Source organism: Salvelinus sp. IW2-2015, linkage group LG16 (assembly GCF_002910315.2).
Source record: "Salvelinus sp. IW2-2015 linkage group LG16, ASM291031v2, whole genome shotgun sequence".
NCBI lineage: Eukaryota > Metazoa > Chordata > Actinopteri > Salmoniformes > Salmonidae > Salvelinus > Salvelinus sp. IW2-2015.
In genome coordinates, this window is record NC_036856.1 from 39,467,298 (window position 1) to 39,484,741 (window position 17,444).

The 17,444-nt window shown below is 43.3% G+C and overlaps 1 protein-coding gene across 1 annotated transcript in view; it reads left to right on the forward strand.

Annotated features, from left to right (window-relative positions):
• hmcn1 (hemicentin 1) overlaps positions 1-17,444 on the forward strand; it is a 277,402-nt gene that overhangs the window by 38,897 nt on the left and 221,061 nt on the right. The window contains 1 exon segment of the mRNA XM_070447449.1: positions 9,832-9,902. Coding sequence (XP_070303550.1) covers positions 9,832-9,902 — 71 coding nt within the window.

Consider the following 17,444-nt stretch of genomic DNA (forward strand, 5'->3'; position numbering starts at 1 on the left):
ATGGCAGGAACTCTCATTGATTTAGCCTCTACAGCTGACCGTCAGGATGACAGGAACTCTCATTGATTTAGCCTCTACAGCTGACCGTCAGGATGACAGGAACTCTCATTGCTGCCAGATTTTCACCTCAGTCAGCAGGAATACTTTAGGGTGTGTACCATCACTGTGTTGAATAAACTTGCAAACACTCCAGGCATAAAAGCAGCGAGAGGAAAAATCACTCCTCCTGTTTGTGTAAACAGCTACATCAGTGCCACTGTCACCACATTTTATCAAACCACATATCATTAAACCACATGTCATTAAACCACATATCAATAAAAAACATGTCATTAAACCACATATCATTAAACCGCATATCATTAAACCACATATCATTAAACCACATCATTAAACCACATATCATTAGACCACGTTATTAAACAACATATCATTAAACCACATAATTAAACAACATATCATTAAACCACATAATTAAACCACATGTCATTAAACCGCATATCAATAAAAAACATGCCATTAAACCACATGTCATTAAACCGCATATCAATAAAAAACATGCCATTAAACCACATATCATTAAAACACATGTCATTAAACCACATATCATTAAAACACGTCATTAAACCACATAATTAAACCACATATCATTAAACCACATATCATTAAACCACATAATTAAACCACATATCATTAAACCACATGTCATTAAACCACATGTCATTAAACCACATGTCATTAAACCACATGTCATTAAACCACATATCATTAAACCACATAATTAAACCACATATCATTAAACCACATATCATTAAACCACATATCATTAAACCACATAATTAAACCTCATGTCATTAAACCACATGTCCCAAAAACAATTCAGAATCGTCTTCTGAATGTCTTTCTTGAGTTTATGTCTTTGTGTGCAACAACAGAGTATGGCCACACGACCCAGTGTAACCACTAACCACAGAGCTGATCATGGTTGGACCGAAGGTTAAGATTAGGGGTCCTTGCGGTCACTGAATGGTCGTATTGTCACACTGCTTGTTTGTGAAGCTCTGTGATTTGTTCCTTTTATAGAGAGGAGTAATTGTACATTCGGACGTCCAGAGCTTCGCCTTGAGGAATGTAAGAAAAGGAAAACAAATGTTCTATGCTGTTAGTGTGAATGCTTCCACAGCTATATAAACTCTTGCATGTGGCGAGGGGGGGGGCGGGTCTTGAGACGGAGGGGGTTCGCGTGTGGTGAGGGGGGGGGGGGGAGGGGGTGGGGGCGGTCTTTGAGATCGGAGGGGGTCTGTGGGAGGGGGTGGGGGGGGTCTGTAGTGGGGGGGGTCGGGTGAGGGGGGTGTAAGGGGGGGGGGGGGGGGGGGGGAGGTGGTGGGGGGGGGGGGGGGGGGGGGGGGTAGGTGGGGGGGGGGGATGTGGGGGGGGAGGGGGGTCCGGGGGTGATGGGGTTTGGGGGACCGGGGGGGGGGTGGGGGAGAGGAGGGGGGGAGGGGTGGGTACGAGGGGGGGGAAGGAGGGGGGGGGTAGGTGGGGGGGGGGGCCGGGGGGGGGTTGGGGGGGTGAGAGGGCCTGGGGGGGGTGGGGGGGGGGGGGGGGGGGTCTGAGACGGTAGGGGTGTTCTGTGGCGAGGGGAGTTTGATATTAGTTTCCCAGACTGCTCTAGTCAGTGTGACATTTTTGGACTTGTCTTGTACACAGGAAGGGGGAAGAGTGTCTGGGCTAAAGGGGCTTTTGTTACGTTCTATTTTGAGTTTCTTGACATTTTCAAACTCCTGGAAGCCTGGGAAACACTTAGTATTTAAACAAACACACACATTGGATTGAAAATAAATACAATAATGACTGACCTTTCTATGGATGGGTCTTCAAAATTCCCTGGCTGCCATTTTTTCCATGTGGAAATAGACAGTCCGAATGAGACGTTCCACGGACGAATGTGAGAGTGATTCCCAGTGAATTAGCCCAAGCTGAATGTCATAGGAGGTGAATTATGTGTGTGTGTGTATGTCTGAGATTGTGTGTGCGCGGTGTCTCTGTGCATGTTCATGCGTGTGTGTGTTTGTGTATATGTAACTTCGGAGGAGGTGAAATTAAGATTGCGCTGGAAAGCTGCCCCGTTTGTTCCATCCCATTAGCCTTTCTGTTAGTGTTTAAGCATGCATGGGATTTGCGGGGTACACTAATTTGGCTAACTAGCATTACCTCAGATAAACACAATGAGAATGCAAAGGTTTACAAGAAACAACAACAACCGGAACCAGAGTCATCTGTTTTCATTTGTTTACCTCATGCAACTTGAATCATCCTCCGCCTGTCTCTTACACTCCCAAGACAAAGAAAATAGAGAAAAGGATGAGAGATGTTCTTCTGAGCATGATCAACATTTGGCCCATTGTTTAGGGTGGATTCTCTCTCTCCTTTTTTTAATCTCTCTGGTCAGACTTCAGAGCATTCCTTCAGACTGAGTTCACACACGTGTCCCTGTTTACGCCATTAACCCACCGACCAATGTGTTCTTCTTTATTATCACAGAGAGAAAACACTAAAACCTCTTCCTGTCTTATGTCTAATGGCTGAGAGGCTGACCCAGGACACCTCTTCCTGTCTTATGTCTAATGGCTGAGAGGCTGACCCAGGACACCNTGACCCAGGACACCTCTTCCTGTCTTATGTCTAATGGCTGAGAGGCTGACCCAGGACACCTCTTCCTGTCTTATGACTAATGGCTGAGAGGCTGACCCAGGACTAACTGCTGAAGTGAACACTGGAACATCACCACTGTTAGATTTTTTTTCTAATGATCAGAACATGAGCATCTTTATTGGGACACACAATGGTGGCCTATATAGGTCTAAATCAGTCTCTGAATAAAAGGCTTAAGGGCTTAAACAAGCAGACTCTGTGACCCCGAGAAATTTCTCTATGAAGCATTTTACCCCTGGTCTAGTTATCAGAGCAGAAGAGCCACGGCTTTGGTGTGCCTTCCGTTACACCATGTACTGTACCGGTATGTAGAGGTTGGGCCAAAGTAGCAGTACCTTAGCCTGGTCCCAGATCTGTTTCTGCTATCTTGTCAGCTCCTTGTCACTCAGTCACACCAAACATGACGATTCAATAAGGAATAACAGAGTGTAGAAATAGACTCCCTTTGATTTAACTAGAGAGCAGAAATAGACTCCCTTTGATTTAACTAGGCAAGTCAGTTAAGAACAAATTCTTATTTTACAATGACGGCCTACCCCAGCCAAACCCTCCCCTAACCTGGACAATTGTGCACTACCCAATTACGGCCAGTTGTAATACAGCCCAGGATTGAACCAAGGTCTGTAATGACACCTCTTGCATTGAGATGCAATGCCTTACACCACTGCGCCACTCAGGAGTCCTACTGTATACCGGGTTATTTGACTAAGCTTGGGCAGTATACCGTGTACCGGGGTATTTGGAAATAGACAAGGGATGGTTTCTCAATACCATCGATACTGTTTAAACAATTTATTTGAAGTTTTTCAATACATTTGAATATTCGTAGCTACTTTTTATTAAGTAAAAGCCTGACGTCAACTTGTGCAATACATTTGGAGAAAAAGCAGATCGCGTTCTTCATTTCACCTGTCACATTATTTTACATGATGAAGCTTACCGTCGTTCCCCAGAACAGTTGAGCCAGTCACGTGTCTGTAAATAGCACAACGGGAGAAAGCGGGAGTGGATGAGTCCAGATGTGTATTTGGTTTAACTGGCTAGTTAGCTAGCTATGTTCAGCAGATGCCTGAATGAATACAGAGTCGGGGCACCATATAGTGTTACCTTTCTGCCATGTTTAAGAAGTCAAAAGGCTTTGTTAAAATGGTGCCGGAAGAAATGTCAGCAGTTTTACGGTCTCCCAACCAATTGTGCTATTATGTGTTTTTTTTGCGATATTTGTAACTTATTTTGTACATAATGTTTCTGCAACCGTATCTTACGGCAGAAAAGAGCTTCTGGATATCAGGACAGCGATCACTCACCTCGGATTAGACAATGATTTTTTCTTCAACAAACAAGACGCACAAACAAGCAAGACGCACAAACAAGACATCCTCCAAACACCCGGCAGGGTGTCCACGTTATTTGCAAGAGGAAGCGACCAGGTACAGAGGACAAAGAGCCGGATGCCTGGTCAGGACCCGAAAAAGGCGAGTGGGAAAGCTGCCGTTACCGTCAATACTACTCGCCAACGTGCAATCATTGGACAATAAACTAGACGAGGTACGATCACGAACATCCTACCAACGGGACATCAAAACCTGTTATATTCTATGTTTCACAGAATCATGGCTGAATGACGACATGGATATTCAGCTAGCGGGATATACGCTGCACTGGCAAGATAGAACAGCACACTCCGGTAAGATGAGGGGGGGGGGGGGGCAGTCTGTGCATATTTGTAAACAACAGCTGGTGCACGATATCTAAGGAAGTCTCTAGATTTTGCTCGCCTGAAGTAGAGTCTATTGTGATAAATTGCAGGCCACACTACTTGCCTAGAGAGTTCTCAGCTATACTTTTCGTGGCTGTTTATTTACCACCACAGACAGATGCTGGCACTAAGACCGCACTCAGTCAGCTGTATAAGGAAATAAGCAAACAGGAAACCACTCACTCAGAGGTGGCGCTCCTAGTGGCCGGAGACTTTAATGCAGGGAAACTTAAATCAGTTCTACCAAATTTCCATCAACATGTTAAATGTGCTACCAGAGGGAAAACAATTCTAGATCACCTGTACTCCACACACAGAGATGCGTACAAAGCTCTCCCTCGCCCTCCATTTGGTAAATCCGACCACAACTCTATCCTCCTGATTCCTGCTTACAAGCAAAAATTAWAGCAGGAAGCACCAGTGACTCGGTCTATAAAAAAGTGGTCAGATGAAGCAGATGCTAAACTACAGGACTGTTTTGCTATCACAGATTGGAACATGTTCCGGGATTCTTCCGATGGCATTGAGGAGTACACCACATCAGCCACTGGCTTTATCAATGAGTGCATCGAGGACGTCGTTCCCACAGTGACTGTACGTACATACCCCAACCAGAAGCCATGGATTACAGTCAACATTTGCACTGAGCTGAAGGGTAGAGCTGCCACTTTCAAGGTGCGGGACTCTAACCTGGAAACTTACAAGAAATCCTGCTATGTCCTGCGACGAACCATCAAACAGCCAAAGCGTCAATACAGGGCTAAGATTGAATCATATTACACCGGCTCTGACGCTCGTCTTATGTGGCAGGGCTTGCAAACCATTACAGACTACAAAGGGAAGCACAGCCGCGAGCTGCCCAGTGACACGAGCCTATCAGACGAGCTAAATCACTTATATGCTCGCTTCGAGGCAAGCAACACTGAGGCATGCATGAGAGCATCAGCTGTTTCAGGTGACTTTGCTGACGTGAGTAAGATCTTTAAACAGGTCAACATACACAAGGCTGTGGGGCCAGACGGATTACCAGGACGTGTGCTCCGGCATGTGCTGATCAACTGGCAGGTGTCTTCACTGACATTTTCAACATGTCCCTGATTAAGTCTGTAATACCAACATGTTTCAAGCAGACCACCATAGTCCCTGTGCCCAAGAACACAAAGGCAACCTGCCTAAATGACTACAGACCCGTAGCACTCACGTCTGTAGCCATGAAGTGCTTTGAAAGGTTGGTAATGGCTCACATCAACACCATTATCCCAGAAACCCTAGACCCACTCCAATTTGCATACCGCCCAAACAGATCCACAGATCATGCAATCTCTATTGCTCTCCACACTGCCCTTTCCCACCTGGACAAAAGGAACACTTACATGAGAATGCTATTCATTGACTACAGCTCAGCGTTCAACACCACAGTACTCTGAAAGCTCATCACTAAGTTAAGGATCCTTGGACTAAACATCCCACCTCAGCAAATGGTTCTTGGACTTCCTGACGGGCCGCCCCGCAGGTGGTGAGGGTAGTTAGCAACACATCTGTTACGCTGATCCTCAACACTGGAGCTCCCCAGGGTTGCATGTTCAGTCCCCTCCTGTACTCCCTGTTCACCCACGACTGCATGGCCAGGCACGACTCCAACACCATCATTAAGTTTGCAGACGACACAACAGTGGTAGGCCTGATCGCCGACAACGATGAGACAGCCTATAGGGAGGAAGTCAGAGATCTGGCCGGGTGGTGCCAGAATAACAACCTATCCCTCAACGTAACAAAGACTAAGGAGATGATTGTGAACTACAGGAAAAGGAGGACCGAGCACGCCCCCATTCTCATCGACGGGGCTGTAGTGGAGCAGGTTGAGAGCTTCAAGTTCCTTGGTGTCCACATCAACAACAAACTAGAATGGTCCAAACACACCAAGACAGTCGTGAAGAGGACACGACAAAGCCTATTCCCCCTCAGGAAACTAAAAAGATTTGGCATGGGTCCTGAGATCCTCAAAAGGTTCTACAGCTGCAATATCAAGAGCATCCTGACTGGTTGCATCACAAAGGCAGTACAGAGGGTAGTGCGTAGGGCCCAGTACATCACTGGGGCTAAGCTGCCTGTCATCCAGGACCTCTACACCAGCTGGTGTCAGAGGAAGGCCCTAAATATTGTCAAAGACCCCAGCCACCCCAGTCATAGACTGTTCTCTCTACTACCGCATGGCAAGCAGTACCGGAGTGCCAAGTCTAGGACAAAAAGGCTTCTCAACAGTTTTTACCCCCAAGCCATAAGACTCCTGAACAGGTAATCAAATGGCTACCTGGACTATTTGCATTGTGTGCCTCCCCCAAACCCTCTTTTTACGCTACTGCTACTCTCTTCTCATCATATATGCATAGTCACTTTAATCATATCTACATGTACATACTACCTCAATCAGCCTGACTAACCGGTGTCTGTATGTAGCCTCGCTACTTTTATAGCCTAGCTACTGTAAATAGCCTGTCTTTTTACTGTTGTTTTATTTCTTTACCTACCTATTGTTCACCTAATACCTTTTTTGCACTATTGGTTAGAGCCTGTAAGTAAGCATTTCACTGTAAGGTCTACACCTGTTGTATTCGGCGCACGTAAAAAATAAACTTTGTTTTGGATGAGTTATCTGTATAGTTGCTACTGCTGCTATCTTGATTTCCTTGCATTTTTTCTCCTCTACTTTCTCAGCCCGTCAGTCTGCTCCTCGCCCCTCTTTTCCCGAGCACAGCAGGCAGTTCTGTTCGGAGCTAGCCAAACACATTTCCCTGTTAGTTTTAAAAGGCGTCATTATTTGATCGGCCCAAATGTTCCTTCTCTCTCTCCACAACTGCCAAAATCTAGATCCCTCCCAGCTTGTTATACTATACATTATTAAATCATTTTTAAAGTATTTGTTTGTACAGTGCTTTCATAAGGAAGAGTGATGTTATTTGCCTTCGGTTACTGTGAAAATAAAAGTCAAAGAAATATTGCTGATTATTAGCAATTAAGTTTCCTCAGATCTTTCTGTTGTCAGGATGTACGGTGCAGAGTTGTGTTCACTTTAAAAGCTTAACCTTATATAAAACAAATGTAAGAATGTGTAGACGTTGAAACGGAATTGGCCTCAATATTCTGCTGTCGAGAAGTGGAGAATTGCCCTTTGCCCTGTTTCATGAAATATCAGAGTTGAAAGAAAAAAAAACACAGAATATCTAGGATGTATCAGTCAGTCCTACCACCAGCTCTTACCTTATCGTCAGAGCAGAACGCCCCCTGGCCTGTAATTTCTGTTGTGAAAGTAATTTGTAGGTTTTTGACCCCTTGGCACTTCTGGGGCTCTTTGTTTCAGTCAACCCTCCCAGTAGGTGGCGCTAGTGCAGAGGCCTGGCCAGAATTCTCAGTAGCTATGTTTCCATTAACTTCTCCTGTGATTTTATTTGTTGATGTTTAGACAGTTGGCATGGAAATTTGATGCAACAATTATCTGCTATGGTGCGTTTCCATTCAGTTGTCTTGCGTCAATAAAAACAGCTGGACCTACTGTAATTACGTCACACCTAAAAATATAAATAAATCTGCAAAAATGCAGAATGTCGAAGAAAAAAAAAATGGTTGAAGTGATTCCATTATCCATTTATGCAAATTGCGCGTTAATAGCCTACATTTGCAACAGCCTGTATGCCCTCCCACCTATCTGGTTCATGTCTCAGGTAGCCCGCGATAGCCAGCATGGATAGAATAAAAGAATTTGCCATATTTGAATAATTCTCGTTTGCCAACATATCGCTACGGTCCGTGCCATGGTGAAACTTGCACTCCTGTAAATCTGAAATAATTGGATGGTGAAACTTGCATCCAGCCAACCAGAAAAGCAAAAGCCATTCAGGCATTCTTGGAAGTCAGAACAATCCTGGTCCTGAAAATAAAGATAATTTTTTATAGTTTAACATTTTGATGAGACTGAAAAAAAGACTGAAACACAAGTGAGCTGAGAAGAAGCGCTTCGACTACCGCCCAACCAACGCTGGCTGTAGAACAGAGTCTTCTCCACAGTTGGAGAAAAAAGGTGCATGCTGATGTCACTCACCCTCTGGGGCTTTTATAACTGTTTTTATAACCGGCGAAGCCGAAGGATGTCCTCACGCCGAACCCCGGCTGGCCATGACACAAGAGCATACCTGAGCCGTAAGGTCTTCCCCCAGAGCTGCAGAACAGCTGACTGCCTGGGGGATGAGAGGAGGGATGCAGGGATGAAGGAAGGGTAGAGGTGGAGGGAGGGGAATGGGAACATTGTTAATGAGAACATGTTGGCCTTTTGTAACGGAGCCATTGCCAATTAGTGTCAGTGGGGGTTGCCGTGAGACAGGCCTTTATTGGATGGTGTTAGCAGTGGAGTTCCACAGCTAGGATCAGCCCATCCATTCTGTGTGTTGTGTTCAGGCTGGAAATCCGTTTGAAAGAGTTGCAACATGTGGAACATTCATTTAGAGGTGAAATGTTCATAGGTTTCCATAAGCATTTTTTATGAGAATGACTTGGCCTCCGATCGGCTCAGTCAGAGTATCATTCTGGACTTTTTCCTCAGTCAGACTCCTATGCTTTTGCTAGATTTTTTTAATCTGAAAATGAACTAACATATTGTACCAAGTAAACCATGTGAATTGTGGTTCAATTGCCATGTTCTTTGTCTCATGATGACGGGGAAATGATTGCGGTTGACTATTAAAACTCCTCTACCATGCAAGCCTTTGATCTGTCGTCCAGTTATGTTGACCTCACAATAAAAGATTTTCATGTTCCAAGTTATTGTAAGTTCCACTTCCTTGTGTTTCATCGACCCTCTAATCGTAGTTGGGATAGGCACATGAGAAAGGCCATGTGAGCCATGATAGGCTTGTGAAATAGGGCATTGAAGTTTCTCCAGAGCTGGGGTCTCCTTATCAATTCCAAAGCAACTCTTCGGTGCCTGCATGGCGCGCCTACCCAGACACTGCCTCCCGGATACTGTGCGTACGTGTGTGAACGGGCAAATATTTAGAGACGAAAAGGGCCTCATTTCAGCATAGCCCATTTGAAGATGCAAAATGGAAATCTCTTCCCTCTCATCACAAACAGACACAGTGTGGAGGGATGGATCTGGTTTCCTGCGTGTTTACAGGAAGCTCCCTGTCACACCAGTTCAAACTGTGACATTTGAACTTGGACGTCTGCACAAATATTTGGCCACAGTCAGGAATTCAGACCAAGAAACTATGTCAATTATTCATTCTAATAGGGCTATTAGTCTAAAACACTATACATCATGTTCTGGCTGTCTGTAATGTTTAATGTATCTTGTTTCTTTGCAGAAATAGGACCGGTAACCATCACAACGGATCCGAAGAAGTTTCAGTTTGAACTGAGGGAGCTGTACGTCCAGGTGGGTTCAGGAGTTTATGACCTCCGGCCTCTGACCTTTTAGATTGTAGATCAGAACATTGATCACATAGATCATAAAGCCCTCAGTTATACAGAGCTGTTGTCTTTGTGTTTGTCTGAAAGTTGACCATACTGGATGCATAACACATTCCCGTGAAATCTTGGTTTGTTTTCCTTCCTTATTTTCCATAGCCTTCGCAAACACATATCTAAACAAAAAGAACACATATCTAAACAAACACATATTGTTATGAACCGGCTCATAGCCCTTAACAAAGAGGGAGACAACGCGGAGATAAGGAAATGACAAACATATTTATTAAATTAAATAAACTATACACAATTAACTTCTCTGCGCTACGGATCCCTTTAGCGGGATCATTTTCCTAAACAACCTCTGAATTGCAGGGCGCAAAATATTACAAAAAATATTTATAATCATGCAATCACAAGTGAAATATACCAAAACACAGCTTAGCTTGTTGTTAATCCACCTATCGTGTCAGATTTTGAAAATATGCTTTGCAGRGAAAGCAATCCAAGCTTTTGTGAGTGTATCAATCAATGCTASAACAGCTAGCCCCAAATTAGCATGGTCACGAAAGTCAGAAAAGCAATAAAATTAATCGCTTACCTTTGATAATCTTCCGGATGTTTGCACTCACGAGACTCCCAGTTACACAATAAATGTTATTTTTGTTCGATAAATATTACTTTTATAACAAAAAACACCATTTGGGTTGCGCGTTATGTTCAGAAAACTACAGCCTCGTTCCGGTCCTGAAAGGCAGAAGAAAATTCCCAAACGTATCAGAATCAAAAATATTACAAAAATATTTATAATCATGCAATCACAAAGTGAAATATACCAAAACACAGTTTAGCTTGTTGTTAATCCACCTATCGTGTCAGATTTTGAAAATATGCTTTGCAGCGAAAGCAATCCAGCTTTTGTGAGTGTATCAATCAATGCTACAACAGCTAGCCCCAAATTAGCATGGTCACGAAAGTCAGAAAAGCAATAAAATTAATCGCTTACCTTTGATAATCTCCGGATGTTTGCACTCACGAGACTCCCAGTTACACAATAAATGTTATTTTTGTTCGATAAATATTATTTTATAACAAAAAAACACCATTTGGGTTGCGCGTTATGTTCAGAAAACTACAGCCTCGTTCCGGTCCTGAAAGGCAGAAGAAAATTCCCAAACGTATCAGAATCAAAAATATTACAAAAAATATTTATAATCATGCAATCACAAGTGAAATATACCAAAACACAGTTTAGCTTGTTGTTAATCCACCTATCGTGTCAGATTTTGAAAATATGCTTTGCAGCGAAAGCAATCAAGCTTTTGTGAGTGTATCAATCAATGCTACAACAGCTAGCCCAAATTAGCATGGTCACGAAAGTCAGAAAAGCAATAAAATTAATCGCTTACCTTTGATAATCTTCGGATGTTTGCACTCACGAGACTCCCAGTTACACAACAAATGTTATTTTTGTTCGATAAATATTACTTTTATAACAAAAAAACGCCATTTGGGTTGCACGTTATGTTCAGAAAACTACAGCCTCGTTCCGGTCCTGAAAGGCAGAAGAAAATTCCCAAACGTATCAGAATCAAAAATATTACTAAAAATATTTATAATCATGCATCACAAGTGTAATATACCAAAAACAGCTTAGCTTGTTGTTAATCCACCTATCGTGTCAGATTTTGAAAATATGCTTTGCAGCGAAAGCTGTTTAGAAAACGTTTAGAAAACCAAAGCCTCGTTCCGTTCGACGAAAATTCCAAAAAGTATCCGTAATGTTCGTAGAAACATGTCAAATGTTTTTTATATCAATCCTCAGGTTGTTTTTAACAAACATAATCGATAATATTTCAACCGGACCGTAACCTATTCAATAAAAGAGAGAAAGAAAATGGAGAGCTACCCTCTCCGCGCAGGAACTAATCAGAGGATACCTGACTAGTTTTGAAAAATCTCGCTCATTTTTCAAAATAAAAGCCTGAAACTATGTCTAAAGCCTGGTCACAGCCTGAGGAAGCCATTGGAAAAGGAATCTGGTTGATACCCCTTTAAATGGAAGAAAGACGGGCCAGGAAACACAGATAAAAAAAAAAAATCACTTCCGGGTTAGATTTCCTCAGGTTTTCGGCTGCAGAATCAGTTTTGTTATACTCACAGACAATATTTTGACAGTTTTGGAAACTTTGGAGTGTTTTCTATCCTAATCTGTAAATTATATGCATATTCTACGATCTGGACCTGAGAAATAGTCCGTTTACCTTGGGAACGTTATAAAAAAAATAAAAAAATGATCTGACCCCTAGCGTCAAGAGGTTAACAATGGTGTGTGTAGTCAGTAGTGTAAGTGAGTGGATGCGTGCATAGATGGTGATAATGAGGGGTGTTGAGAGGTACCAAAACAAACTAACACAAAGAAGCCTCAAAATGCCAAAACCAACAGTGTGTCTGCGTGGAGAGAGTCTCCTCGATGTATTGGGGGAAGGTGTATTTATCCCCGGGACACACCTGAGGTGTATTTATCCCCGGGACACACCTGAGGTGTATTTATCCTCGGGACACACCTGAGGTGTATTTATCCCTGGGACACACCTGAGCACAGGTGTCCTATTTCGCTGATGACCCTTCCAGCTCCGCCCACTGACATTTTATTAAGGAAAACAAGAGCAAAGAGAAATAATTTGGCAGACCGAGTGGGAGGGTCGTCACAATATCTAAACAAAAATAACACATATCTACACAAACACATATCTAAACAAAAAATAATCACCTGAGTCAGAGAGCCAAATAGAGCAATGCGAAATCCAAATTCTCCTGCAATCGCTCAGAGGAAGGGAAGAGAGGGAGGAAGTTGTCTTGCGATTGGTGGATATCACCTCTCTGTATGGTAATCCATTATTTGAACAATGCTGAAGTGCTTTACTGAAACCCAGATTTGTCTCTCAGCAGTATCAGTATCTGAGCAGACCACTGACAGAAGAGTGATTTGTGTCTGGGAGCGAAATGAGCTCTGAGGTGAAACCAGTAGCTAGCGTTCAGATACTGCAGCTAGCTGTCCTGCGAGGGGACATCCTTTGCCATGTGCTTGTGCATCCTTGGCGTGTGCTAACTTGTGTTTGGTGTGTGAGTGGGTTGTTCTGGGTAACACAGTACCCCATAGAGATCCATGAGCTTCCTTTTACAGGACTATGCTAGGCTAACCTCTCCTCACCCCGGTTGTCATCTGTCATCTCTTTGCTGCTGTAGGCTGGGACCAGGTTAAAGAACTGATGAGTTTTAGGACTATCTCATGTTCAACTCTGATGTAGTGAACCTCTTATATGGTTCAGCTCCATAGCCGTACATACATTGTTTATATACATCATTGGGTCAGCCCTTTCAATGTACAGTAGGCTAACCTCAGGTTGGTTGTTGAGATCAGCTGGTGGGGTATATAGTACATTTTGTTCGGTCCCATATTTTGTTACTGTAGAGGGGAATGAGAGTACACATAAAGGGGGTGATAGGGTTATTGGTACGGGGGTGGGGGGGATTCTTTGACGGAGGGTGGGGGTGTTAGGGAGCGGAGGAGAGGAGTTCTCCTCACATTCCATCCCTCTGGTCTGGAAACAGGGATCAGTCAGTTCCAGATGTTCCTCCTGGCATCCCGTGCTCCCCTCAGACAGACACGTGCCTCCTAGAATGCTCCAGAGGACAGCTCCCCTGACCCCACAGAGAGAGGGGGGAGGGGGGAAGAGAGAGAGCGATAGAGAGCGAGGAATAGAGAGAGAATGAGAGAGMGGGGGGGGGGGMGGMWGGAGAGACAGCAACAGAGAATAAGAGACAAATGTAAGAGACTTTAAGATGGACAGCAGAATATAATATATTATGTCAAACCTATCAAATGCTATATATGTACACTAACGTTCAAAAGTTTGGGGTCACTTAGAAATGTCCTTGTTTTTGAAAGAAAAGCAATTTTTTTGTCCATTAAAATAACATAAAATTGATCAGAAATACAGTGTAGACATTGTTAATGTTATAAATGACTATTGTAACTGGAAACTGCTGATTTTTTATGGAATATCTACATAGGCGTACAGAGGTCCATTATCAGCAACCATCACTCCTGTGTTCCAATGGCACGTTGTGTTAGCTAATCCAAGTTTATCATTCTAAAAGGCTAATTGACCATTAGAAAACCTTTTTTGCAATTATGTTAGCACACCTGAAAACTGTTGTTCTGATTAAAGAAGCAATAAAACTGGCCTTTAGACTAGTTGAGTATCTGGAGCATCAACATTTGTGGGTGTGATTACAGGCTCAAAATGGCCAGAAACAAAGAACTTTCTTCTGAAACTCGTCAGTCTATTCTTGTTCTGAGAAATGAAGGCTATTCCATGCAAGAAATTGCCAAGAAACTGAAGATCTCGTACATGCTGTGTACTACTCCCTTCACAGAACAGCGCAAACTGGCTCTAACAGAATAGAAAGAGGAGTGGGAGGCCCCGGTGCACAACTGAGCAAGAGGACAAGTACGTTAGAGTTTCTAGTTTGAGAAGTCATCAAATGGCAGCTTTATTAAATAGTACCCGCAAAATACCAGTCTCAACGTCAACAGTGAAGAGGCGACTCTGGGATGCTGGCCTTCTAGGCAGAATTGCAAAGAAAAAGCCATATTTCAGACTGGCCAATAAAAAGAAAAGTAATAACACAGACACTGGACAGAGGAACTGTGAAGAGTCGCCTCTTCACTGTTGACGTTGAGACTGGTGTTTTGCGGGTACAACATTAACAATGTCTACACTGTATTTCTGATCAATTTTATGTTCTTTTAATGGACAAAAAATGTGCTTTTCTTTCAAAAACAAGGACAATTCTGACTGACCCCAAACTTTTGAACAGTAGTGTATATCATTATCAACTGGGTGGTTTGAACTCTGATTGGCTGACAGTCATGGTATATCATACATATTTTTTGTTTCCCTTTATTTAACTAGGCAAGTCAGTTAAGAACAATTTCATATTTTCAATGACAGCCTAGGAACAGTGAGTTAACTGCTTTGTTCAGGGGCAGAACAACAGATTTTTACTTTGTCAGCTCTGGGATTTGATCTTGCAACCTTTCATTTACTGGCCCAAATCTCTAACCACTAGGCCACCTGCCGCCCCGCATGACAAACAATTTATTTTTACTGCTCTAATTACTTTGATAACCAGTTTATAATAGCAACGAGGCACCTCAGGGGATTGTGGTATATGGCCTATATACCACGGCTTAGGGCTGTATCCAGGCACTCCGCGTTGCGTCGTGCTGAAGAATAGCCCTTAGCCGTGGTATATTGGCCATATACCACACCCCCTCGTGTCTTATTGCTTAATTATATCACTATGGAAAGACCCCTATGGTAATACACTGATTAGCCAAGAGTCCTCATAAATGCTACGTAATGGCATGCAGCGGTGGCGTGCGGTGAGGCCGGTGGCAGGGTAAACAAAGCCAGATTTACTCACAAATAAACCTTGATGAAGCCCAAGTTCACCGTACAACAGATAGCTCCAACAACCAGAGTGACATAGGCTATTAACCAAAGTTTACCCAAAATCTATGAATATGTAAATACCAATGTAGCCAAGATACACAAGCGATAGCCTCTGATGGTGGAATATTTTAAATGTAGATGTTTTAAATTTAGCCTTTATTTAACTAGGCAAGTCAGTTAAGAACAAATTCTAATTTACAATGATGGCCTACAACGGGCCAAACCTGGACGACGCTGGGCCAATTGTGCGCCACCCTATGGGACTCCCAATCACGGCTGGATGTGATTTAATCCTGCAAAATTACACACTGCTCAAATCCTCAGCCACAGACCGATGTAGCATCCACAGTTACAACTGATATGTGGCACTAAAATACCAACATATAGACACATTTCATCTGATTAATTCGCAACACAATCTCCATAGTAGGGATGGGGGAAAAATAGACACATTTAAATATCGCAATATTCTTTTTGGAAGATATTATATCGCTATTTGACTGCAATTATTTGTAAGGTAGTGTTAGCTAACGCTAGTCAGCTGTGCCTGCACCAAAACTCTGGTATTTTTCATCCTATAGCTTGTTCTCCATTTCTTTTCAAATAGTGAACCAACTTGTTTTCAGCATTTTTATTTACATGATTGATCAAAACTTGATTTCTCATGGCTCTCTCTTGTCTTTCTGCAGCAGACATATAGTGAGCATATGTTTGGAATATTGAATCGCAAAAAATTCGCAATACATATAGAATCCTGAGAATTGCATTACATTTCGTATCGGCACCTAAGTATGGTGGTAATATTGTATTGTGAGGTCCCTGGCAATTCCCATCCCTACTCCATAGCCTTTCACAATGGATGAATAATTCTTCCAATGAGAGCAAACACGCACACACATGATAATTTTATTATGTAAAATATTATTACACACACACATATAATAAATAAGGTTCTAATGAAATTTCCATATCAAAATGACCGGCTCCGACGCTCGTCGGATGTGGCAGGGCTTGCAAATTATTACAGACTACAAAGGGAAGCACAGCCGCGAGCTGCCAAGTGACACGCGCATACCAGATGAACTAAATAACTTCTATGCTCGCTTCGAGGCAAGTAACACTGAAACATGCATGAGAGCACCAACTGTTCCGGATGACTGTGTGATCACGTTCTCTGCAGCCGATGTCCGGCGCCGGAAGAGTGAGATGGCCGCCTCGCTTCGCGTTCCTTGGAAAATATGCAGTATTTTGTTTTTTTATGTGTTATTTCTTACATCGGTACCCCAGGTAATCTTAGGTTTCATTACATACAGTCGGGAGGAACTACTGAATATACGATTAACGTCAACTCACCATCGTTATAACCAGGAATATGACTTTCCCGAAACGGATCCAGTGTTTTGCCTTCCACCCAATACAATGGATCTGATCCCAGCCGGGGACCCTACGCGACGCCGTAAAAGGGGCAAACGTAGCGGTCTCCTGGTCAGGCTTCGGAGACGGGCACATCGCGCTCCACTCCCTAGCATACTACTCGCCAATGTCCAGTCTCTTGACAATAAGGTTGATGAAATCCGAGCACGGGTAACATTCCAGAGAGACATCAGGGATTGCAACGTGCTCTGCTTCACGGAAACATGGCTAACTCAAGAGACGCTAACGGAGTCGGTGCAGCCAGCTGGTTTCTTCATGCATCGCGCCGACAGAAACATACATCTTTCTGGTAAGAAGAGGGGCGGGGGGTATGCCTTATGATTAACGAGACGTGGTGTGATCATCATAACAACACACAGGAACTCAAGTCATTCTGTTCACCTGATCTAGAACTCCTCACAATCAAATGTCGACCGCAATTATCTACCAAGGGAATTCTCTTCGATCAAAATCACAGCCGTATATATTCCCCCCAAGCAGACACATCGATGGCCCTGAACGAACTTTATCTGACTCTTTGTAAACTGGAAACCACACACCCTGAGGCCTGC